Genomic DNA, 25562 nt, shown 5'->3' with positions numbered 1-25562 from the left:
GTGTGCGCTCTGCAGGGGTCTGTGTGTGCTCTGTGTGTGCTCTGCAGGTGTCTGTGTAGGCTCTGCAGGGGTCAGTGTGCGCTCTGCAGGGGTCTGTGTGCGCTCTGCAGGGGTCTGTGTGCGCTCTGCAGGGGTCTGTGTGTGCTCTGTGTGCACTCTGCAGGGGTCTGTGTAGGCTCTGCAGGGGTCATTGTGCGCTCTGCAGGGGTCTGTGTGCGCTCTGCAGGGGTCTGTGTGCGCTCTGCAGGGGTCTGTGTGCTCTGTGTGTGCTCTGCAGGTGTCTGTGTAGGCTCTGCAGGGGTCAGTGTGCGCTCTGCAGGGGTCTGTGTGCGCTCTGCAGGGGTCTGTGTGCGCTCTGCAGGGGTCTGTGTGCGCTCTGCAGGGGTCTGTGTGCGCTCTGCAGGGGTCTGTGTGCGCTCTGCAAGGGTCAGTGTGCGCTCTGCAAGGGTCTGTGTGCGCTCTGCATGGGTCTGTGTGCGCTCTGCAAGGGTCTGTGTGCGCTCTCCAAGGGTCTGTGTGTGCTCTGCAAGGGTCTGTGTGCGCTCTGTAGGGGTCTGTGTGCGCTCTGCAGGGGTCTGTGTACGTTCTGCAGGGGTCTGTGTGCGCTCTGCATGGGTCTGTGTGCGCTCTGCAGGGGTCTGTGTGCGCTCTGCAAGGGTCTGTTTGTGCTCTGCAGGGGTCTGTGTGTGCTCTGCAAGGGTCTGTGTGTGCTCTGCATGGGTCTGTGTGTGCTCTGCAGGGGTCTGTGTGCGCTCTGCAAGGGTCTGTGTGTGCTCTGCAAGGGTCTGTGTGCGCTCTGCAGGGGTCTGTGTGCGCTCTGCAGGGGTCTGTGTGCACTCTGCAAGGGTCTGTGTGTGCTCTGCAAGAGTCTGTGTGTGCTCTGCAGGGGTCTGTGTGCGCTCTGCAGGGGTCTGTGTGCAAATATTCCAAAGCATGGCATTAAATTTACCTATCTCCATGGAGACAAAAGGCAATGAATCCGTCTAATGTCAAGGGGGAGAGAGTTCCAGTGGGAGGGGGCACTTACAGAAAAGGCGCGGTCTCTGTTAGCGCCCCCTTGAGACCAGGTAACGATACCAGGTCAGTTCTGTGGAGTGGCAAGCTCGCTCAATAATTTTCAAGGTATTATTGAGCAATAAAACACGTGTAACTGAAATCTCATACTACTTAAAGCAATATCATCGACATGGGAGAAAAAGCAGGAGGTGGACCCGCACCAGAAACGTTTAAGGAACTGTTTATTTTATTTTCCATTTCATAAACCAGGAAACCATGTCCAAATGAAATATAGATTTTACTGTGAACAACTGTCATGTTATATACTTGGGTGGGAGGTCATGTGACAATGTTTTTAATGCACTGTAATTGCATGTATTTATAGACTTTTGGATTTCTCTTTGTCAGGCACTTTAGACACTAAGAAAAATAATGTCTAAAGTGTCTGACTGTTAGAAGTGAATGTTGATTTATTCTTAATTACAAAAAATGGACCTGAGAACAGGACTAATGTGATGGTACTTCCTGGTTCTAGTCAGGACCCGAGCAGCAGCGTTCTGGATGTACTACAGAACGCAGCTCGTTTTTTTTTTTTTACAGCTCAATTGGAGAGGCCAGTGAGCAGGCCGTTAGAGTAGTCTAATCTACTGGTGACAAACCCATGGATAAGTCTCAATTTCAAAATTGCTTGATTCAAGAATACAAATTCAAAGCTACATCAGTAGACTTCAGTTTGAATCAAGTCTACAAACAAATGATGATAAACGATGGGATGAGGTAAAAGTGTTTTATTGAGTGTTTTTCCCCACCACAGATGTTGAATGGACTCAGACTGGAGAAGTGCAAACTAGGCCACAATGTTCTGCGAATCACAGACCAGGAAAGAAACATGCTGTGAACCATTTAGACCACTCCATGGGTCATAATCATAATCATAAGCGCAAACAAATTAATCAGTTATTTTCTTACACATTAAGAACATTTTAAAAGTGCTTAAAAATAGGCAGCCATATTGTCACTGGACAGTCAAGTATAATAACTAGAACTATTCAAGTTGAAATGAGGAGTTGGACCTTATATTAACTGACCCACCACTGGCAATACTGCTATGGTCCAATCTAAACCTCTTTATTACCATTAGTCAATTAAAATGTGCAATATATGATTTATGAGGCACATTCTGACACACAATTCTATACATTTTTCAAAATAATTACTCTGGCTAAACGTGTCTCTTAAACGATTCAATTTTGTAATTTCTTTTTAAATAAATCACTTTCGGTAATAATACGTGTGAGCTCTGCCATGATAAAAGGTTTTCGTGGTCCAGCCGACACCAAATACTTTCATTATTCAGTCAATTCAAATCTTTCTCAAGCACATCTTGACACGGATCTACAATTAAACTGCTAAGGCTAGGCAAAATAATATGTCTGTTTGCCGTAACCCGACCGACCCGTTTTGAAACTAACCGACGGAAAAAAATCAGCATTTTGTTGAAAAAACACTGCTGGCGGCGACATGGCGGCGCCCGTGTCCCCTGCATATTCCCCCCGCTCGCCTTAGCTACCAAAATAAAGGATAACGACGTACAAAAGGTTGATTGAAATATCTTAAAATCGTGAGCTTTAGTCTCTCGATCGGGTTGACAGAGAAGTTGACTGTGGAAGCCTGACCCCTGGTGGTCACTCCGAGTCAAAAAATGACAAAATTTGGATCTTTTTTTTTGCCTACCGATCGACCCAGATGAAAAATGTTGACTCGGGTTACAGCAAACAGACAATTTATTTCGGGTAGCCTAATCTTGATTTAAATATCTAATAAACATGCGATCTTCTTTTCTTTTTTTTTTACAGCTATAGTAGACCAAACGGGGCATTTCTACTATAATACATTATACTACATTTTCTGTGATTCAACCAAAGCCAAACCCGGTTCAAAAAGTGTTGCATTTTAAGTTGCATTATGTAACTTTCTGATGAAAGCTCTGCCAACTCACCAGAAAAGTGACACAGCGCATCTTTAAACGATCAACTATCAAATGAGACTCAGCGGCGCCGCCCACGTTGAAGCCTGCTCGAAGTGTATCATGGCAACACAAAGCCATAAGACTTTTATAAAATGTTACATACTGAACAAAAGTATAAACACTTTTGAGCTGAACTTTCTCAACAGTGTGCACACTAAAGACACACTTCTCTGTCTGGATATCGGCAGGAACTGGAAGAAGCCGTCCGGAGCATCCCGAACATGTTCAGTGGGTGACACGCGAGTGTGCAGGCCGTAAAGGAACTGGAAGAAGCCGTCCGGACGCTCCAGAGCATCCCAAACACGCTCTGTGAGTGACATTCGAGTGTGCAGGCCGTAAAGGAACTGGAATGTTGGAATGTTTTCAGTTTCAAGGAATCGCGTACAGACGGTTGCAACACGAGGCCGTACATTATCATGCTGCGACGTGCGGTGACGTCACGTCACCCATTGTTTTTCATTGTTTTGCGCAGGTAAAAATCAGATACAGCACTTTTAATATTTGCATTTTTTGGAAAAGTCTAATGGAAAAATGAAGGAAAATATCCCTTCTGTGACCAGAGCAAGCTTAAAGGTGGCCAGCATCGTTCACATCACATTCACACACACCCTGAATTCCTTTATCTGTTATAAAACTATTTTCCTATGTTTATATCCGTCAACAGGGTAAACAAGGTCGTGACCTGTCCTCATCTCTACACACTACCGTACTTCTGAGGTGCCGACTCCTCACAGCTTGGACACAAACGGCAGCCCCTCGTACATGTCCGCCTTGAGCCTGGCCCACTCCGCCACTCTCTGGATGGGACCCTTCTCCTGGCCCAGAGCCGCCGCCGCCTTCTTGAGTTTGGCCTCGTTGCGCTGCAGGTAAGTCTCCGCCTCGCTTTTCAGAAAGTTTAGCTTTTCTAGCCGGCTTTCGTTCAGCGGGATGTCCTCGCTCATGTACGGGTTGAACCGGAAATAGGTGTCCGGAGGAAGGAGGGCGTCCAGCATGGTGTGTACCTCTGGAAACACACAAAGATATGCATGTATAGCGTTTACATTGTTGGTGCTGTGTTTTTAAACGAGATAAATTGCACGGACGCTTGAATTGGTTAATTGCAGAGTAGAGGTGAACAAGCGGATGTAGCGGTCGAAGACAAATAGAAGTTTTATTTTCTTGTTTCAATAGTTGATTTAAAACAGATTGTGGCGTTTTTCCTAATCACAATTTACAGTTCTTTTTTACTCGCTGTATCAATGGCCTTAATGTTGTTCTAAACTATAGGGTGGTTCTGGGGCTTTACTGTGGTCAGGAAAAGGCAGACTTGAGCTCGCTTGTCGGCTTTTAACGGCTCGTGTGAGTCATTCCTTTCGATGTTTTTGAGCGTCAATTGCTCTTCCCGTTTCCACCATGCAGGTTTTGTTGACGACACACATTTTGTATATGACGTTGCATTTGTGCTCTTCATGATCTATTATTCCGACCTTGGGTACTAACAACTGATGTAATTGTGCCGATGTCGTGTTTGTTAGTGGCTTTTTCCGTGGTTTCGCTTAGTTTTTTCCGCCAGACTGAAAATCGGGATGATGGGGAGCACGGACCATCTCAAACCTGCGATAAAGTTCGGAAGAAGTTGGACTGCGGATGGCGCTGTCGTCCTACTGCTTAGCGTCTTTGGGTCACTGAAAAGCGCTATATAAATAAAAGTTATTATTATTATTATTATTATTAGGGAAGGAAGACGCCGCCAAAATATTTTCAAATCAGCTTACCAGACACCACGTGACGCTTAAGCCTAAAGCTATAGAAATAAAGACCTAATTAACCTATTCGGACAATCTAGTATAAGTTTATAATTTGTTACCGTATTTTCCGGGCTATAAGTCAGACCTTTTTTCATAGTTTAGGCCGGGGTGCGACTTATACTCCAGAGCGACTTATATGTGATATTATTTGTTATTTTCACCCTGGCAACCACAAGAGGGCGCTCTAGGCTCTAAGCGACGCAGAAGAAGAATCTGCACTTCCTCTACCTCCGGAGTTTGTGGAGTTGTTTAGAAGTGACACAGAGGAAGAAGAATTCAATGGATTTAGTGATTTGGGGTAATACTGATGCTTTTGTAAACATGTTCTTTATGCTATAGTTATCTGAATAATTGTTAATATGTTACGTTAACATACCAGACACTTGCCACAGTTCTGTCTGTGCGTCATGTAGCTGAAGGTGTTAGCGTTAACATACCAGACACTTTATTAAACAAATTTCCCCAAACAATGCGACTTTTATGTGTTTTTCTTCTCTATTATGCATTTTTGGCTGGTGCGACTTATACTATGGAAAATACTGTAATTGCCTTTTGGGACAAAGCCAGTGCAGCTTAGTCTAAATTCAAACGTTTTCTTTATTCTAGTTCTCTTCACCTTATTGTGCGACGGTGTCAATCGTAATAACGTGGATTTTTTCAGATCAACAAAAGAACAAAACAACAAAAAGTATTTATTTTTCACTCCAGTGACACGGATCTCACCTTCTGTATCAGTCGCGCTGCTGATGACGTGCGATAACTTGGTCTTGAGGCTGGTGTAGGTGGCGCTGTTCCTCACTCCCTCCTCGTATCGTCCCGTTCCCAGGGACAAGACACACTGCACAGGCGTGTTGGGCCACAGGTTTTTACACTCGTGGATCGCCAGGGCGGTGGGGTTGTTTATTAAAAGGCCCCCGTCCTAGAGCGAGAAATATATGACGCCGTTATAACAATATCTCCTGTCCACGTCAAACAAAAACGGGCATAAAGTTCAGCGTTTTTCCTCCCCCGTAGAGTTATATTCATGGGTTTCATAGTCCTGTTCATAGTCGCCATTTTGAGGACTTTCCCATTCTGAAGATAAAGCGCGACTGTCACTTTAAAACTGCACTTAATTCAACAGAGCTCATCAGACACGCCCACTTTAAAGCAGCTCCAGAAGTACATTTTCCATTCATTTTCACAGACTTTTTGAATTTTTTTAATATGAAGAATTTGCGGAGCTGTTTGGTAACTGCTGTCCTGATTGCAGCGGTTTTCATTCCCAAAAACACATTAAAAACTCTTTCAACTTTTAAATAATTTCCCCTCCCAGAACTCTTATGGATTTTTTATTATATTTAAATGTTTTTGTTTTATTGGAATGTAAGAACACATAAAAAACAAAAACAGTGAAGGGAAAACAAGACCAGAGAGAGATCATATATCAATTAAAAAAAACATCCAAATCATAAAGAGATAAAGAAGAAAAAAACAATGGCAAAGGAAACCCCCCAAAAAAGTCAAATTTTGTCCAAAGTCTGTTAAATTTTCCATAAAACCTGACATGGAAATGGATAAATGTTATGAGAAATGTACTTCCAGGACCAAGTGGTGGGTGGTAACTTTGTGCTCAAACAACGGCTACAAACATGAATACGAAACAGTGCCAGTTGTCATTAGAAAATTATCGAAAAATACCAATTCTTCACATTTTACCCAGAGGTGGATTTAAAAAACACTACAAAAGCAGGTTAGTTACCCAGCTTTTACCTCTAAGCCTTTACGATAGGACTTATTTTTCTTCCCTGCACAAAGCAGGCAAAGTAGAAAAGATGTCGAATGTATTCCGTTCTAGTTTAATCTGTTTAATTATACAGGTATTTTAGTTTTGCTCTAACGGCGTAACTCTCCCGGGAAACGTCGCTGCCAGCGCTGAAAACTCGAGGTTGAGTGCGACCGCTGCAAAATGTCCATTAAAGCTCATCTCCAAGGTGACCGGAAGGAACAACACACATACTCAAAAGCATAAAGAGAGACAATAATATCATTTGACGTAACATACTGTATATATGATCACAGCATAGGAAAAATGTAATACAACAGTAAAATTGACGTAATATATCCGGCGCTGTGGCTCTTATCGTGCTAACTATAGGTCAGCGGTGTCATTCCTCTTCAGTTAAAGCGTTTGAGTCAGTATTATTCACATTTCGTGTCGTCACGTTACTCATATTTAAAACTCAATCTGGATACTAAGGAATAGGCTCGACACTTGATAACAATTTTAAGACAATAAACTGTCATTTCCGACACAAATAATAATAGTATCGTCTTTGGCAAAACCTTGTGGTCTTATATTGGTCTATACTAGTTCAGATAAAGCACAAACGCATCCAAAAAACGTTCAGGAAAGTGACATAGTGCACCTTTAAACAAGCTAAAGTACTTTTTTTCTAAATTCCTGCTCATTTTTTATTTATCCTGGTGCAACAAACTAACAGTTAATCCACATTTTGGGACTGGAATAGGCCGAGTCCGCACACAAACGCACAGCTCAGACGAGGTTTGAACTTTGCAATTCTCTAAGCGCCACTGTACATTTATAACAACCATTAAGCCAATTAAAAGATGTGATTTTTGGCGTTTTCATCCACAACAGATCATTTAACTGCAGAACTGTCAATCTGTAACATTTTCACTTCCATTTTTGTCTTTGCCACATTAAAGTTAGCTTGTATTTTTTTGCATATTACCATATTTCTTGTCAAAACGTGCAGCGGTGTGAACAATAAGAAACAAACAGCATCACAAACACATCGATCTGCTGCGTGTCAGGGCTGCGTGATGGGAAATGGCGAGGGAGAACTCATTGTTAGAGGGGACAAAGCTAATTTCTTCTAAGTAGGTTATCGGAATTTAAACTTATTAGGCTAAAGCCGCGAGCTAAATTGTACCCCGCGAGGACCAGCTAAAGATATCTGGCCTAATAATCTTTTTCTTCGTGTAATAATAAGGTACATCTGAGTGACCAGTCTCCGCAGAGCCGTCTGAACAGTGTGCGCGAATGGAAAAACACAATATTGGTCTGAAAACTGACTTTGATGGGCAGATTTTCACTCAATAAACCATTACGTTTCCTCTGTCTCAATAACAAGGGCGCGCACTTAACACGTTAGCGCCTTAACGCCATTAGCCCGAGCCACAACAGACAGACAAGAGGAGAATTCTAATGCAGAAATGGGCACAGTCATGCTCATTTACAAAGAACATTGTGACTGACATTTGAGCGATTTAAATTAACGTAGATGACTGGTGCAATTGTGTTTTCTCATAAATCTGTGTAATAAGTTATTTATAAAAAGAGGGGTTGTGGCGTTAATACACACCGGTTAACATTAACGACGCAGTTCAGTTTTAGCAGTTATTTACCACTGATGAAACTGAATATAAGGACAATAAGTAGTAGTTCATGCATTTAGAGCTAATTTACAGTAAACAGTAATAACCGCCTATTTTTCGATCATTTTTTATAAATATAACGCCGCACTGGACAATAAGGCGTGAAATATATGATTTTTTTGGCCCAAATCTGAGTCTTATTTCCTCGTGGCGTGGACTGCCGATTAGTCCTGCCACGTATAAATCATAAAACGCACCTACCGCTCACCTGCAGCCGCGTCGGCTCGTCCCCAGGAGAGCAGCACGTTTCCCTGTGTCTAAGTGCATTGATCTATCATAATATAGTTCCCTCAGTGAACGGGACAAAATTAAGACATAAAAAGACAGTTTGAGCTGACTCAGAAGAGACGGAAATCTAGAGACGAGAGATGTGATGCGATCCGTCGCGCTTATAAACAAACGCACTTTGCTTTTTTGTCCGTCCGCTTGAGTTCTCAAATTGGCGAAAAATCGTCCATTACGCCTTTAAGCGAAACAAAACGTGTAGCACACAAAAAATCAAATCAAATCAATTTATTTTTGTAAGGCCCAAAATCACAACAACAGTTGCCTCCGAGGGCCACAGGGAGAAATGAATCAACAATGTCTGTGGTGGCGAGGGAGTCAGACAATGTCTGTGGTGGCGATGAAGTCAGACAATGTCTGTGGTGGTGAGGGACGATGTCCCAGGGTCCTCTGTCCTTAGACTCTCCTTCTCGGCCAGGAAAAACTACAAAAAAAAACCTCTTTGGGAAAAAAGCGTAGAAACCTGGAGGAGTTCCAGTGAAGGAGAGATCCACTCTCACAGACGGACAGACGGACACGAGGGAGACTGGAGCTGGAGCCACTCTTCAGGCAGATGAGGGACCGTCGTAAAAAGCATCGAGGTCAGTAAGCACGACCAGAATTAATCCATTTATGAGGCGTGCTGGATTTTAAGGTGCACTGGATACGTTTTTTGAGAAAATTAAAGGCTTAAAGTGCGTCTTTTAATTTTACTTCCTGTTTAGAATTGATGACATCACACTAGGAAATTGCCCATCAAACACTGGGCCAAACCTCATAATTCTTTTATTTGACAAATACAAAACTACGACTTTATTTTGTTGAATTAATGTTTATAGGGTCAAAAAAGTTGTTTCTTTGTGTAAATTCTGCATAAAATTTCACCTCCTCCATGTACTTGGTGTGATGTCACTTACTGTCATTTCCTACAGATTTTTCCACATTTTCTCCACAAATACCTGCTCGATTGGTGTAAAACTATAATTTCTATGCACAACAGGTAGGGTTTTAATGAAGGAAATTTTCAGGTTAAATCCTATTGTTGTGTATGTTTTGTTTAAATATGTAAATGTTTTGTCTCTATGTATAGGCGTCATCATATGTAACGTTTAATATAAGTTTTATTTCAGATCAGTCTACGGGAAAATGAATGGGAAAATGAATGGGGAATTTACTTCTGGAACCGTGCTGGTCTTGTGCACTTTTACATCATTCAAAACATAGACTAGTTCGCTTTGTTAAATGCTATGACAACACAACAGCATACGTTTTCATCACTCTGGATATCCCATTATAATTGGAAATATAAGTAGAAATAAAAGCCATTTCACGTACAGCAAATAATCAAAACAGAACGTGATATTTTGTCCCGATTGCTCTGGCCGCTAAAAAACGCAGACACAAATATTAGCTGAACTATATAAAGCTGTTTTCTGACGTGCCCGTCATACCTGATGGAGGTCTTTTCCCAGGACAAATTCCTGGAAGTATCCCGGGGCGGCGGACGAGGCCCTGATGGCCTGCCACATTTTGTGTTTGCAGTCACCAAGGTAGTGCGATCTCACTCCTGGCATGAGCCGGTAGTTCCTGAACACATGGGCTTTCAGTGGCAGGCCCCTGTTCACAATGGTGCTGACCGCTGACACCTAGTGGAGACAAAGGTTAGTGCAATATGTGACTAAAATAAGATAATCCTTTATTGTCCACACATGGGGAAATTTCGGTGTTACAACGCAGAAGATACAGAGGAAAAGGACAGATAACTTATAGGAAGTGATATAAAAAAAACACTCTTAATAGAAGAACTCTTATAAACAAAACAAAAAAAACTCTTATTAACAAAACTCCTCTCATATCTTAATAGGGAATGGAGGGAAAAAAACAAATTACATTAAATAAAAAGATAAAAATAAAATAATAATAATAATAATAAAGTAAAGTAAAAATAGCTAGCATAAGACTAAATAATACTAATACTAATGGTAAGTAAACACTCTTATTTACATCAGTTATATGCACATGAATTTGGCCTTAATTGCTTGTGAGTATGACAGTAATTGCACATGAATATGACGGTATTGCACATGATTAAGTCAGTCAAGTATTGCACGACTAGACTTCATTTTATATACAACCTTCTTTTACCAAGGAAAGAGAATACTTGAGTGTATTGTGCTTTTAAAGTTGATATTTTAGTATTTTATTTCATTCTTCGAATTAAAACGTTTCATCATTCTAAAAACGTTCTCTAATGGACTTCAACCATTTTTTTTGCAATTCATTCTTGCGCTTAATTCTACTAGAGCGGCATAATGTATCCACAATCCGAACGGACGCAATAGGCAAGTCGCAAAAGGTTGTAATCGCTTGGTAACGTCATGTTCTTTATCAAAAGCATCCTGTCACCATGGAAACGTATCTCTTACTTACGTGTTTATCCATTTATCCATCCATTTGAATTATGCAGTTTAGACGCTTTGTAGTGTGCTCTGCTGTGTGAATGGTCGTGAATGTGTGCTATGAAAATACTCTTGAATTCAATGAATGTACTGCAAAAACTGTACTGCACAGTAGAAATACTAACAAGTAATGCTGTAAGTACCACATTACTTACTTTTGGACAGTGCGGATCCCTAGCGCTCTCAATCATGCTTCCTTCGCCCATTCTTTCCCTGTGAACATAAAAGAACCGACCGATTATGAAAACAGAAAAGACCAACGATGAAAACGGAACTGACCAACGATGACAACAGAACAAACTAACAAGGAAAACGGAACGGACAAACGATGAAAATGGAACGGACCAACGTTGACAATGGAACGGACCAACGATGAAAACGGAACGGACCAACGATGACAATGGAACGGACCAACGATGAAAACGGAACGGACCAACGATGACAACGGAACGCACCAACGATGAAAACGGAACAAACCAACGATGAAAACGGAACAAACCAATGATGAAAACAGAACGGACCAACGATGAAAACGGAACGGACCAATGAAGAAAACTAAACCGACCAACGATGAAAACGGAACAAACCAACGATGAAAACAGAACGGACCAACGACGAAAACAGAATGGACCAACGATGAAAAAGGATCGGACCAATGTTGAAAAAACAAACAAATAACACAGACCAAAAAAACACACAATCGGAAAAGTGTTGGGAACTCACTTGAGTATGCTCTCCCACATTTCGCTGTCATAGAAACCGTGGCTCCAGCCCATTTTGACCGTCCCAACAATGACGTTCTGGTTGAAAACATCTGAGCCCAGCTTCCTGTACATCTGCTCGCACTCGTCCATGGGGATCTGAAAAATGCCCAACATGAATGCCAGAATGGCACCTACAGAGAAGAAGAAACGGGAGGTGTCAACACAAGAGACTATTGTACTAATACTGAAGTGACAGAACATGGAGTTTGTACCGGTGCTGACGCCGCAGATGTAGTCAAACAGCTCATGGACTCTTTTACCAGTGAGAGTCTCGAGTTTAGTGAGAGTCTGTAGCGCCAGGAGACCTCTGGGGATGCAGACAATGTAGGTGTTAATTTGTAGTTTTACTTATATAGAAATTAGGTATGTCAGAATTAAAGGAGTTTTATTTCATATTTTAAAAACAATATTTTTTTGTGCTCCCCGATATAACGTAAACAAAAAGCTCGGCTAGCTCTCTCTTAGCGTCACAACTTCCTGTAGAAATGTATCTCATGGCAGTGTGCAGCGAATGGTGCTTGTATTGGAAAATTGGAATCTGTGGTGTCTCTTGATACTTCAGTTATAGAAAGTGTGGTGACAGAGGATTGTTTATGTTTTGAGAGTTGTTTTTTTTCAGTGTAATATTTAGTTTCTGTACTGTGATGATTGTGTTGCTGCTGACTTGACCAAGTCTCTTACAAAAGAGATTCTGAATCTCAGTAAGACCTCCTGGTTAAAAAAATAAATAAAAACACTAACAACATATTAAAAACGTTATAATGACATGAATACTTCACCGTAGGACACATCTGTGTTTGTGTCTCAATGCTAACGCTAATGCCAATTGTGAGGCATAATAAATATAAAAATAACACCGCAGATTAAAGTAAGGAATCTACATATTAAAACAATCAGCTGATATTTTAATTGGCTGTTTATTTTACATTTGCAGTCCGTTTTAATTGTATTGCAACGTTGCCTTTAACTACAAAACAATTTCCCATCGTGTAGAAGCAAGTGTATTATCCAATAAGAAAGCAGAATGCTCGTCTGATCTGTGATGTCAGAGTTTGTGATGTAGATAGAGATAATTCAATCAAGAGTGGGCAGCGCAAGTATGACAATAATATTAGTTTCTATATTCAAATTTGACAGTGTGACTTAGAAAATATGCAAAATTAGAATATTGTGTCCATTATATTATTTAAAACTCAAAAAAATAACAGCAAAAAGCAGATTAACAAAATGAACAGAAACATCTAGCGTAATCTCCTAAACAAGGATATAGAGTGATATTCTTCATCTGCAGACATACATTTGTCACTATGTCCCGCCCCTAAACCCGACCGTAGCTGATGTTGCTGTAGTAACTGTAGTAACTGTAGTCACTGTAGTCACTGTAGTCACTGTAGTCACTGTAGTCACTGTACCTGGTGCCCCCTCCGTCGATGGACAGCACTCGGATGCCTCGACCTTTCACGGGGTCAGTGTAGCCGACCACAGCCAGAGCCTCCCTCACCGCCGACTGCAGGGGGAGGTCCTTGGCCTGGCGCAGTCGCAGCAGGGTGGGCAGCACGCTCGCCTGAAACAACCACCACTTTAATACATCACACGGACGGAAAATCAATACAAAACAATCAATGAAAAGGTAAAAATGGCCAAATTCTGTTGTTTTGTCACATTTCCGACACAAAGACATATTCGAGGGAGAATTTATCTTTGTATTCACTCCATGTCAAGCCTCTAAACCTTTACATATTGATTACAGTCTGTGGAAATAAGTAAGGACTTCTTCACTTGTCAAAATTGGGACTAAAACGAGGACTAGAACAGCACCAAACGAGGCCTGCGTCAGGACTGAAAGAAGCTCAGTTCAGAACCAAATAATGACACGTGTAAAGCATCAATAATCTCTAGATTTACCATGTTCTGCAGATAAATATGTGAACAAAAACACAATATATAAAACAATCTCAAAGGCTTGCATTTTACCCTTTGTCTAGCAAGTGTTTTCAAAAGTCCAGTCTATTTTAGTGCAATTTTTTTTTAACTCTATCCCTTCTTGACAATATGTGAAGAAGATGGAATAATAAAGAAACAAACTGTGTGATTCATTGTCCAAACGTGGATTTCTGTTTTTACAAAGAACCTGCATGACGAGTTTTACCAGCTTTTGAGTCACTCCATGTTGAATTGAGCATCGCTGAAAGATGCCAAAATTATTATAGGTTAAATAGACAATTGTGATTATTTATGTCACAATATAATCTTAAGAAGTTTTTTTGTTTATTTATTTGTGATAAAATGTGAATATATGATTATATTTCTGTGATGTATTTTATCTGCATAATAGTGATATTTTATCTGCATCATTAGTCTAAGAGAAGAACGGGTGTGTGACAAACTGCATTTGTGAAGGGGTCGTAAAGATGGGCCAAAGGATGTTTACCCGAGGGGGGGTGACAGCCCAGAGGAATTTGGGTAATGTTTACCCAAGGCTTGATCTCTACGGAAAAATACCAAGTGCCTTGATGTGAAGCTGACCAATGAGAAATGTGACCCGCCTATTCCAGAATATCTAATAAAACCAACCAGCATGGGAAAAAAACGGGGTGAGACGCAGGAGGGTCAGCCAGGCTCCTTACAACGGCTTGGCTGACACAGTCCCCGCGTTTTCTCCCAAGCTTGCCACACAAATATCTGATATTTCTGTGTTGTTTCATATTCTAAGTTGAATTGTGTTCTCGATGTGTTACGGAATAGCATCGGTGTTTGTCTAATTCCATGACATTATTTTTATCAAATTTGTTGAAAAGTGACAATATTCAAATTAAATTACCGTATTTTCCGGACTATACTTTTTTCATAGTTTTGGCCGGGGTGCGACTTATGCTTATATTTATACTTATATACTTCGGAGCGACTTATAGTCCGGAAAATACGGTAGGTCTTTTTTAGTTACAAATTAGAATAAATGAACAATTTTAAAAGCAAAATTAAGTCCCCTGTTCAGCCTTTCCTCAAAGAAGTAAACCTAATGGTAAAGTGCTTTTTTATCATGCCATTTATGTCAAATTGATCATTCAAAAAGTTTGATTTTATTGTTGTTTTGTTGAGCATACTTGCAGATGGAGCAAAGCCATGTGTTACCTGCGTGATCAGTGAATGTGTTGTTGTGTTGTAATGAGCATGCGCAATAAATGGTCTAGTGGTAATAAATGGTAAGTGGTGTTGTTCTTCCCTCAGACCAAAGAGACGACGGTTGTCTGTATTTTTTCCCCCGAACCACATTGGTGACTACAAAACGATAGACTGCAGCAGAATGTCTAACGTAACAGGTTATGGGCCCAGTCAAGTAGGCCAAAAGTGGTTCAGACTTTTATTCGACGGCGAAGAGAAAAGTTACGAGCTGTGGGAAACGAGGTTCCTCGCGCATATGGAGTTACGCGGCCTCAGAGGAGTTATCTCGAAAGACCCGGAGATAGATGAGGAGGGACGAAGATGCTTGGGCAGAAGATGAGACGAAGAACGGCGAGGCATATGCAGAGCTAGTGCAATGTCTGGACAACAAGAGCTTGTCATTGGTAATGAGAGACGCGAAAAGAGATGGAAGAAAAGCGCTGAATATTCTCCGCGAACACTACGCTGGAAAGGACAAACCTCGCGTTGTGAGTTTATATTGTGAACTTTCCTCGCTTCATAAGACCAGCAATGAAACGGTAACTGACTATATTATTCGAGCAGAGACTATATTCACGTCATTGAGAAGAGCAGAAGAGCACATTAGTGATGGGCTTCAGATAGCGATGGTAGTTAAAGGGCTACCTGATTCATACAAGCCATTCATCGTGCACATCACCCAGACAAATGACACTGTAACGTTCAGCGAGTTTAAAACAAAACTGCGAAGTTATGAGTACTGAAAAATATGGGAAGAGTGACGTGAATGCTGATGAAGACAACATGATGAAGACTAGTTGGGCAACAAGGTCACGAGGAAGAGGAAGAGGGTAGAAAATGGTCCTGGCTGATGTTGAATGTTACACGTGCGGTAAAAAGGGACACATGGCCAGGACATGTCCGGACGGATACCAGTTGAGAAAAGAGGAACAAAAATGGGACACAACACAGCGCGGAAGGGGACAATATCGAGGACGAGGCGGTGATTATGTGAAGAAAGTTGATGGCGAGACGGAGGCAGAGCCTACATCTTTTTGTTTCTTCAAGATGAGTGACTGCCCTACACAAAGAGGAAACAAGGTCTCATGGTCGACTGGGGCGCCACAACACACATGATCAATGACGCCACAAAGTTCAAAACAGTTGACAAGAGCTTCAGACCTGAGGACAACATGATCGAGCTTGCCGACGGATCCAAGGTGAGCGGGATGGCGAAAATGAAGGGAGATGCTGAAATCTACTTGTTGGACAGCGAGGGACGAAGAGTGAAAACGATTCTCAAACAGGCACTCTACATCCCATCGTTTCCACAGGACATCTTTTCAGTTAAAGCAGTGACGGCCAACGGAGCTGAGGTCCACTTTAAGGACGGTAATGACTGGCTGGTCCACAAGGATGGTACCAAATTCAAAATGGACGTGTATGGTAGGCTGTATTACCTTAGCACAGTAGAAGATGAAAATGTTGATGAAGTATATGGGTGTCATGACATTCAAACGTGGCATAGGATACTTGGTCATTGCAATTTTGATGATGTTGCAAAATTAGAAAAGGTGGTTGAAGGAATGTCTATAAAAGGGAAACATGACAAATCCAACCAAAAATGTGAAATATGCACACAGGGCAAATTCACACAAAGCAGAAACCGACAGGCAGACTCTAAAGCCACAGCTGTGTTAGAGCTTGTACACACAGACCTATGCGGTCCTATAGAACCAGCAGATAAAGATGGGTACAGATATGCAATAGCATTTACTGATGATTGCAGTGGGATGATATTTCCATACTTTATTAAAACAAAAAGTGACACGACAAAAGCTACAGAAAAATTCATAGCGGATGTAGCCCCATATGGAAAGGTAAAGTGCATAAGGTCAGATAACGGCACAGAGTTTACCGGACAAGAGTTTCAATGTCTACTTAGGAGTAATGGGATAAGGCACGAGAAGAGTGGCCACCAAAGGTGGCACAGATAGCCAGACCCAGACAGATTGTGACATGGGGGAAGACATTGAGAGTTATGTAAATACACCTCAGAAGAGAGTCAACCAGGGTCAGAGACAGCCTGAAGAGAGTAAAGAGTCCAGTATTTAAGAGGCTGCTGAGACAGGTCCGACCCAGACAGATAGTACTCAGAAAGAAGAGGGAGAAAGGAGATACCCTACAAGACAGAGAAAGGCTCCAGAATACTTTAAGGAGTACCAGTGTAAAGTTGAGTCTAACAATGACGAAAGTGAGAATGTAGATTATTTCTACAGAGTAGCTTATGATGTTCCTAAAACACTTAGAGAGGCAATGGACTCTAAAAAGTCAAAAATGTGGGCTGATGCGATGAAAGAGGAGATGAACTCTTTGACAGAGAATGAAACTTTCACTCTGACCCCACTGCCAAGAGGCAAGCAAGCAGTGGGAGGTCGGTGGGTATATGCAGGGAAAGAGAGCCCAGATGGATCTGAGACTTGTAAAGCCAGATATGTTGCAAAGGGCTATGGTCAAGTGGAAGGAATTGACTATAAAGAGACTTTTTCACCAACAGCCAACATGACCTCTGTACGAGCATTAATGCAGGTGGCTGTACAGGAGGATCTTATTTTACACGAAAATGGATGTGAAGACTGCTTACCTCCATGCTCCAATGGACTGTGAGGTATATATGGAACAGCCGGAAGGTTTTGAAATCAAATCAAAGACAGGGGAACACTTAGTGTGTAAACTCAACAAGTCATTGTATGGTTTAAAACAGTCCGGGCGTAACTGGAATATGTTACTACATGATCACCTTACAGAGAACGGTTTTGTACAAAATTATGCTGATCATTGTGTCTACAGCAGAAAATCTGAGAATGAGAAAGTGATTTTGTTAGTATGGGTGGATGATTTAATCATAGCAGCGCTTACTCAGTGATGTGAAGGAAATGTTGAAGAGAAGATTTAAGATGAAGGATATGGGTCCACTTAAATACTTCCTGGGTATAGATTTCAGACAGAGTGATGGAGAAATCAAAATGATCCAAAAGAGACACATAGAGAAGATATTAGCGAAATTTGGGAATGTCCGAATGCAAACCGAGATCCACCCCATGTGAGCAAAAGTTAAACTTTGACAGTGAGGGTGAAGTTATTGATTCAACAGGATACAGAGAGATAGTAGGTAGCTTGATATACATTATGACATGTACAAGACCTGACCTGAGCTGGCCTGTTAGTAAACTATCTCAATACCTAGCAGAACCAAAGCAACAGCATTGGGCTACAGTGAAACACATACTGAGGTACTTAAAGGGTACTATGGATCAAGAACTACACTACCAGAAATGTGAGGAAAGCCCATTACAGCTGGAGGGATACAGTGATGCTGATTGGGCAGCCGATATGGATGACAGGAGGAGCACAACTGGATACTGTTTCAGCTTAACTGAGAATGGTCCGGTTATATCATGGAAAAGCAGAAAACAGCAAACGGTGGCATTATCCACATGCGAAGCTGAGTATATGGCGCTAGCAGCCACTACTCAAGAAAGTATGTATCTTGTACAACTACTTGGAGGAATAGATAGTTGTAACCAGCATACACCAGTCAAGATATTTGAGGACAACCAGGGGGCGATAGCTTTATCAAAGAACCCAGTTTGCAGACAGAGAAGCAAACATATAGACATAAAGTACCATTTTGTACGGTCTGCACACACAGAAGGTAAAATATGTATAGAATATTGCCCTACTGCAAACATGGTAGCTGATGTCCTTACCAAGCCTTTGACAAAAGCTAAGTTTGAGAGTTTTAAGGGATATTTGTTTGGGAAGTAATGTTGAACATTGCTAATATACCAAATGTTTTATTTTAAAGTTGTTTTGAAGTGTTTAGAACTTTGCCAGTATGACAAATGTTTTATTTTGGGGTTATATATTTTTGTTTACTATATGAGAACTATACACATGTCTTTGAGTGGAAGTGTTGAGCATACTTGCAGATGGAGCAAAGCCATGTGTTACCTGCGTGATCAGTGAATGTGTTGTTGTGTTGTAATAAGCATGCGCAATAAATGGTCAGTGGTGTTGTTCTTCCCTCAGACCAAAGAGACGACGGTTGTCTGTATTTTTTCCCCCGAACCACATTGGTGACTACAAAACGATAGACTGCTGCAGAATGTCTAACGTAACATGTTTTGATCGTGATGTAAATAATTGCGATGTTTATTCTCACAATAATCGTCACATTAAAATTTTAAATGGTGACATCCCTAAGACAGAGCGATGGAGACACTGATTAAACAGCCCAACAGCATTCCTTATATCAGATGTATGCAATATAAAAAAAAACACGCCCACCTTGACAGCGACGCCTCGAGTCTCTGGGAACTCGAGGAGATGAAAGCTGAGCTCCTCGACTCGCGTGGTCAGAGGTTTGATATCAGTGACTCGGTGTAAACCCTTCACCAGCGCTCTGGTCCTGTTGTCCACGCTCATCCTCGCTATTATCTGGAGGAAAAACAACCAAAATGAGAGAAAAACATACAATCTAAATGCAGTTTTGACATAGAGGTTAGGAGTAGATCATAGCCTGCATCTTCATTTACTCAAACAAAGTATTTTTAAAGGATTAAAGGGGCCGTATGTACGTTTTTAGGGTCTGAAAGAATATTTTTTTTGCCATGGAGATGTTTTCATTTTGCTTGAAATGTTTCACAAAATGGGATAAAATTGAGCGATCTCGATGGAGACAAGCAAATGACTCCTACAAACCAAAAACATCCCTGTAAATTAATAAAAAGATGCCATGGTGTGAAACGTTCCGGGCAAATAATTACATTTTCACAGATGATGGACAGTCCACGAGACAATTAGAGTGTGTATTAATGTTTAGTTTCTTAGTATCTTGATCAGTTTCTACCATCATGTGGTTTAAAAAAAAAAAAAGGTGTTTTGAAGAATAGGTGTGGAAAATATGTTTATGTTTTTGAAGATATTTAACTTTTAAACGTAGATTATACAGAAATAAAAAGTGGTGTAAACTTTAAGAGGTATAAGGTGATAAAGTGATACCGTTTTTTTTTTATTTTGTTCTAATTTTGACTTTTTTTGTGTATTTGTACCTGTTGTACATCTAAATTATAGTATTACACTAATCAAGCAGGTATTTGTGGAGAAAACATTGAAAAATCTGTAGAAAATGACGGAAGTGACATCATACTAGGGACACTCATTCTAGCTAAGTTTATGCAGAATTTACATAAAGAAACAACTTTTTTTGAAAATGTGCTCTTGTCTATTTTTATTTGTCAAATTAAATAAATTGCGACATTAGATGAGTTTTTGCCCAGTGTTTGCTGGGTTATTTCCTAGTGTGATGTCATCAATTACAAACAGAAAGTGAAATTATAAACCTAAAAAAATTGCTATTCTATGATACAATTGTTATAACTTTTAGCAAAATTCTAAATTTGTTTATCTCAACTGCATTTTAGTTCAATGAGTCGTCCGATCTGTCAGAGGCACTTTAAAGCTTAACGAATGACCCTGAAGCCACGTTTTAACACGTTTCTGTTTGATTGACAAAGTACAGACAATAATTGACTATCGTAACTATCAATATTCTTTTGTGTCGATATCGCTCGCCCTTAATTCGACGGTATAAAAGAAGCCACAACTGAAGAAGGAGTATGGAGTACCTTCTCTCTTTGACTTTTGAGGAGTTGCTTGGCCTTCTCTTCCTTCTCTTCACTTTCGATCTTCTCTCCTCGTTTCTGTTCGGCGGACACAATGGCCGCCTCTTTCTCCGCCGCCGCGACTTTACTTTCGCTCCTGAATTTGGGGACCAGGGGCGTTATGTAGCTGCCCACGAAAGCCTGGACGCTCGGCCTCGGGTAGGACAGATAGCGAGTGAAGCCCTTCTTGGACGGCGCCGCCAGGACCGGGGCGGACGGAGGCGGAGTCGCGGCGGCTTCGGCTGAACTTGGACTTTCGGGGAGCCGCGCGGTCGCACCGATTTCGACGCTTTTGCTTTCCGCCACCGGTGACATAACAAGTTTCGCCTCCTTTGTCGGCTGCAGCGCGACGTGAACAACCGGCTTTTCGGACGCATTTTTTTGTCCCGGTCCGTCGCCCTGCTCCGCCTCCGCGTTGCTCCCGAAATAACTATCGATATGGGTCGCAAGCGTCTTGTACGTCTCGTCCATGTTACTCGAAAATCCGGTCGGGTGGAAAATCTGTTTGGCCACGTTCGCAGAGGAACTTGGCACAGACGCACTCGCACCTGACGCTGAAGCTTTTTCTGAGATGTTTTGCTTTTGCTCTTCGAGGCAAACCCCATCTTTCTCGCCCTCCTCGTCCTTCATTTTGGTCTCCGGTCTCGACGGAGTGCCTACTTCAACGGCATTTGATTTAGTTACGGTTTCTGCACCGACTAAAACCTTTTCAACGTGAGGGCTGTCCGCGCCTAAACTTCCAGGCTTGAACCGGGAAAATCTGGAAATGAAGTCTGCGCTCCCCACCGCCTTCGTGACGCTGTCGATAGTGGTCCTGATTCGCGACATGCGTTTCTCTGGGCAAAAGGGGGCAGTAGTGGTAAAAGGAAAACGTGGTTCTTCAGCAGGACTTGGGACGTTGTTGTAGAAGGTGGTCCCTCATTCTGCTGGGCCAGGCTCCGTTAGCTACAGAAATCTACAGCCATTTCTTGGGTTGTTTCTAGAAAATGAAAATAGAACAAATACATGAATTCAGTATCTGAAGTCATTTTACATCTTTGTATCTTAAATGTGCACTTTTAAGATGAGAACTCTCCCCAAGCTGCATGGCTCTATGAAGAAGTTATCCCTTTGCCCGGAATGTTCCACTGTATGGCATTAAACTCATCTTTCTTGCATTCATTTTGAGGTGTATTTGTTCATATTCTGTGAGGAGACTCGCCTCACACTCGCTTGTGGCATCGCCTGCTTGTCTCCAAGGAGATAGACAAGTTTAATGCCGTACGATGGAACGTTCTAGGCAATGCATGCTCAATTTGGGCCAGAGTCCTTTAGTCTAATTAACTTTTTTCAGTTGCAACTCCCATAATAACAATCAAACACACAAATTAGGCTACTCGGAAAATGAGTTATTTCTAATGTTTGATTTTATTGTCAGGACGTAGCCCTAGAAACAATAATTTTGTAGCCCAACAAATAATAATCTATATTTACTACAGCATTTGACTTTATTTGGTGTGTTATACCTGTGGTACGTTAAATTATGAATTCATTTTTATTTGTCAAAGAAAAAAAAGAAATTCCTTGTGTGATATCATCAAATTGCAATCAGGAAGACTGTGATAAAATTTTAATATTTTTTATTTTTTAATAGCAAAATTCAAGATTTATATTTATCTTCACTGCATTTTAGTTCCAGGAGTGATCCAAGCTGTCAGAGGCACTTAAACTCATCCTGACACGCCTGAAGAGCACCAACAGAGAGCCCTTCCCATCTCCCACAGGTTGCCATAGCAACAGCACACAGCCAAACAGAAGCTCTATTTGCTTTGAAGCTGGTAGAATTGTCTATCTCGTTCTCTTTCTCCTTTAATTGGCTTCCAGCTGCCACTAAAAGCAACGAGGACTACGAAACGTCTGAGGAATAAAGTCTGGCGGTAATGCAACACTCGGATGCCAACCGCCATAAAACAACAACAACAACTTTTTAACACTTGGATACCAACTGCCATAGAAGAAGAAGACATATCATGACCTCATGGGCTTTGTAACACCAAAGCAATGGAAGGAGTACTTTTATGGACTACGACAGAGTCTGAGGACTACGAAAAGTCTGAGGAATAAAGTCTGGCGGTAATGCAACAATTGGATGCCAACTGCCATAAAACAACAACAACAACAAGAACTTTTTTTTTTCTTTTTTTTTTTAAAGGTATAGGGTTAAACATACTTTGAAGACGTACAGCTACAGAAGAAGAACAACTACAGAGGACGTACAGCTACAGAAGAAGAACAACTACAGAGGACGTACAGCTACAGAAGAAGAACAACTACAGAGGACGTACAGCTACAGAAGAAGTACAACTACAGAAGGTGGCTGTAAATGCACCTTTTCAATTGGCTGCCAACCGCAATTAAAAGCAAAAAGGAACAACAACAACCAATTAAAAAAATAATAATAATAAAAAAGGTTTAGCGTTAAATATACTTTGAAGACGTAAAACTACAGAAAACGTACAACTACAGATGGTGGCAGTAAATGCACCTTTTCAATTGGCTGCCAACCGCAATTAAAAGCAACACAACAACAACAACAACAACAACACTACAGCAACAGCCAGAACAACAGCAACCACAACTACAGCAACAGCCACAACAACAACAACAACAACAACAACATGCAAAACCGCACTTTAAACTCTGAAGACTTAGCACCGGAGTCGGCCTATCTCGTGAAAGCCTTAACGGACCCCGACGACGCCGCGGCGTCGAACCGGGAGCCGAGTGCAAAGCCCGCGTGGCTCCAGAGCAAGCGTTTCACGGTGGAGGAGGGACAGAGGCAAATCCGCGAGTTCATCCACACGTGGCGGCTCCCGTCCTCCTGGCTCTACAGTCTGCACTACCTGGGGGTCACTCGAGAGCAGCGCGTCAGCGTCAACTACCAGGGCGTCACTCACGACCAGAGCCTCACCGTGCACCACTACCGGGCCCGCTTCAGCACGCCGACCGCGCGGAGTCCGGTGGTGGGCACGGCCAGCGTCTACTTCACCATGAGCAGCGCGGCCGAGCCCGACGCACAGCCGGTGGACGTGCGCTACGTGGTGGAGTCCAACCGGCTGGTGCACCGGGCGGGCGGGCGCGGCGGCGGAGGGCTCTTCAGGGAGAAGTGGCTGCGGGACGTGATCGAGAGCAAGATATTGTTGCGCCAAACCGTGCACGACCTTTGGACCGGGACGGACACCGGAGAAGGAGAAGCGGACAGCGCGCCCTCGTACGAAGAGTGACGTTAGCATTAGGCTCGACGTGCGATCACAGTGAAACAACACAACGCCATGTCAACAAAGTCATGGTTTTCATAACGTTTGCACCAAAAACAAGTCGATGTAGTTGTTTGGTGTTTGTCCAACTTGTTATAGTCATACGTCATCATCAACAACAACAACAACAACAACAACAACTCAAAAGTAGGTCATAAGCACATACTAGGCTAGCCAGACGATCTATGACAATAACAAATGGGAAAATAAGCACATTACTTCACGAATTGCAGTTGCAGTGAAGCCTGTACAACACCAAACAACTACATCGACTTGTTTTTGTTCCAAAATGTGCCTCATATTTAAATAAATGCGTCCAGCCTTCAGTCACTGTCAGTGTTTTTGTCGGCTAGCTTATCAGAAAACAGCCGGCTAAAGTGCGTAGCATGGGAACGTGATCGTTGTAAATAGATGCTAAGCAAACAGGCTCGATGAGAGTAAATCTATGTTACCTTTATAACAGTGTTTCATTCAGTTGTCAGCGGTTCAAAAGTCTGGATGAGGCTGTAAACAAACGCGGAACATAACCGGAAGTGACGCTATTCCCGTTTGTGTCCTGTACCACAAGATGACCGCGAGGTGGGGCTGAAGGGTCTTGGTGTTGTTCTGCTCCAGTCCAGACGATTGTGAATGAACTGTGTGTGAATATAAAGTACATGTGTAAATCTTAGGACGTGGAGTACTACACTAACTCAGAAACACACCGCAGCCTTTTTCAATCCTGTGTCAAGTTAAACGGGAGGAGGTTCAGCACCATGGAGAGCAACTGTATCGAGCCGCTTTTTATGCAGGGTGAAAAAACAACGTTCGCACCCTCTTTGGAGGCGTTAATTGACTCTGACTGGCCTCTTTTGTAAACCATAAATAACCTAGAAAATAAAACAGATTATTATTTTGTGTAGAATATCTTTGTAGAATGTGTGGTAATTAAAAACAAGCCCTAGGCAGTTTCTGAAAAGGTTGTTTTTTATACGCACTTTTCATACATTATGAAACATATGATAAAATAAGATATTCCTTTATTGTCGACACCTGTGGGAAATTTCGTTGTTGCAACGCAGGTAGATATAGAGGAAAAGACACTCTTAATAGAAGAACTCTTATAAACAAAAACTCTTATAAACAAAACTCCTATAGACAGAACCTCTCATTTTTTTAATAAGGAAAAATAAAGATAAAATGAAATAAAAACAGCTAGCGTAAGACAAAATAATACTAATAATAATTGTAAAATAAATATGTAGGCTTTATTTATGCTACCTTATAATTATATAACTGCACTGACCTGAGAGCCACAGTGCACGGGCTGTATTGTCTTGAGAAGACAAGAAGTGTCGCCTTCAGTCCAGAGAAAACGATTAACTACTGCTTTGAAAGTTGAAAGCTTCTGTGCAAAGCGTGTGCAGTGGCCTATAATTAGTGGGCGTGACATGAACAGTAGACGGTATAGACATTATTTTTATGGGGAGAGGAAGAAACAGTCTTACACTTTAACATGAGGAGGTGTTATGCTTGATTGCTTTAGAGTCATTTTATTTATTTTGCTGTCAATAGGACACAGCAGGAATGCATGCTGGAAGAGTAGCCTGTACCTTTTTGCCTATAATTGGATCAATGTTTATAATGTCAAAGCTTTCATGACGATTGTAAGTGCAAAAG

General features: G+C 41.7%; 1 protein-coding gene across 1 annotated transcript; it reads right to left on the bottom strand.

Moving 5' to 3' along the window:
* Positions 1-3483: 3483 nt before the first annotated feature.
* Positions 3484-24373, bottom strand: pnpla8 (patatin-like phospholipase domain containing 8). Its single transcript, XM_072454859.1, has 10 exons — positions 24356-24373; positions 20572-21586; positions 19232-19381; positions 13153-13304; positions 11953-12047; positions 11700-11871; positions 11132-11189; positions 9969-10163; positions 5536-5731; positions 3484-4028 (listed from the first exon to the last, which is right to left on the bottom strand). Exons 2-10 carry the CDS (start codon positions 21433-21435, stop codon positions 3754-3756), a joined length of 2157 nt encoding a protein of 718 aa, XP_072310960.1. The 5' UTR covers positions 21436-21586; positions 24356-24373; the 3' UTR covers positions 3484-3753.
* Positions 24374-25562: the final 1189 nt, after the last annotated feature.

This window comes from Eucyclogobius newberryi, unplaced genomic scaffold, assembly GCF_026437365.1.
Source record: "Eucyclogobius newberryi isolate DKJ021-1_F unplaced genomic scaffold, fEucNew1.0.hap1 SCAF_2, whole genome shotgun sequence".
Classification (NCBI taxonomy): Eukaryota; Metazoa; Chordata; class Actinopteri; order Gobiiformes; family Gobiidae; genus Eucyclogobius; species Eucyclogobius newberryi.
This window is presented reverse-complemented; position numbering and strand designations above follow the sequence as displayed.

Coding starts and splice junctions, on each gene's coding strand:
- pnpla8 (XM_072454859.1), bottom strand. CDS start 21,435: ATGTCGCGAATCAGGACCACTATCGACAGCGTCACGAAGGCGGTGGGG. Junction 10,164..11,131: donor GGGATCCGCACTGTCCAAAA/GTAAGTAATGTG, acceptor TGTCTCCACTAG/GTGTCAGCGGTCAGCACCAT. Junction 4,029..5,535: donor CAGCGCGACTGATACAGAAG/GTGAGATCCGTG, acceptor GTGTGTTTCCAG/AGGTACACACCATGCTGGAC.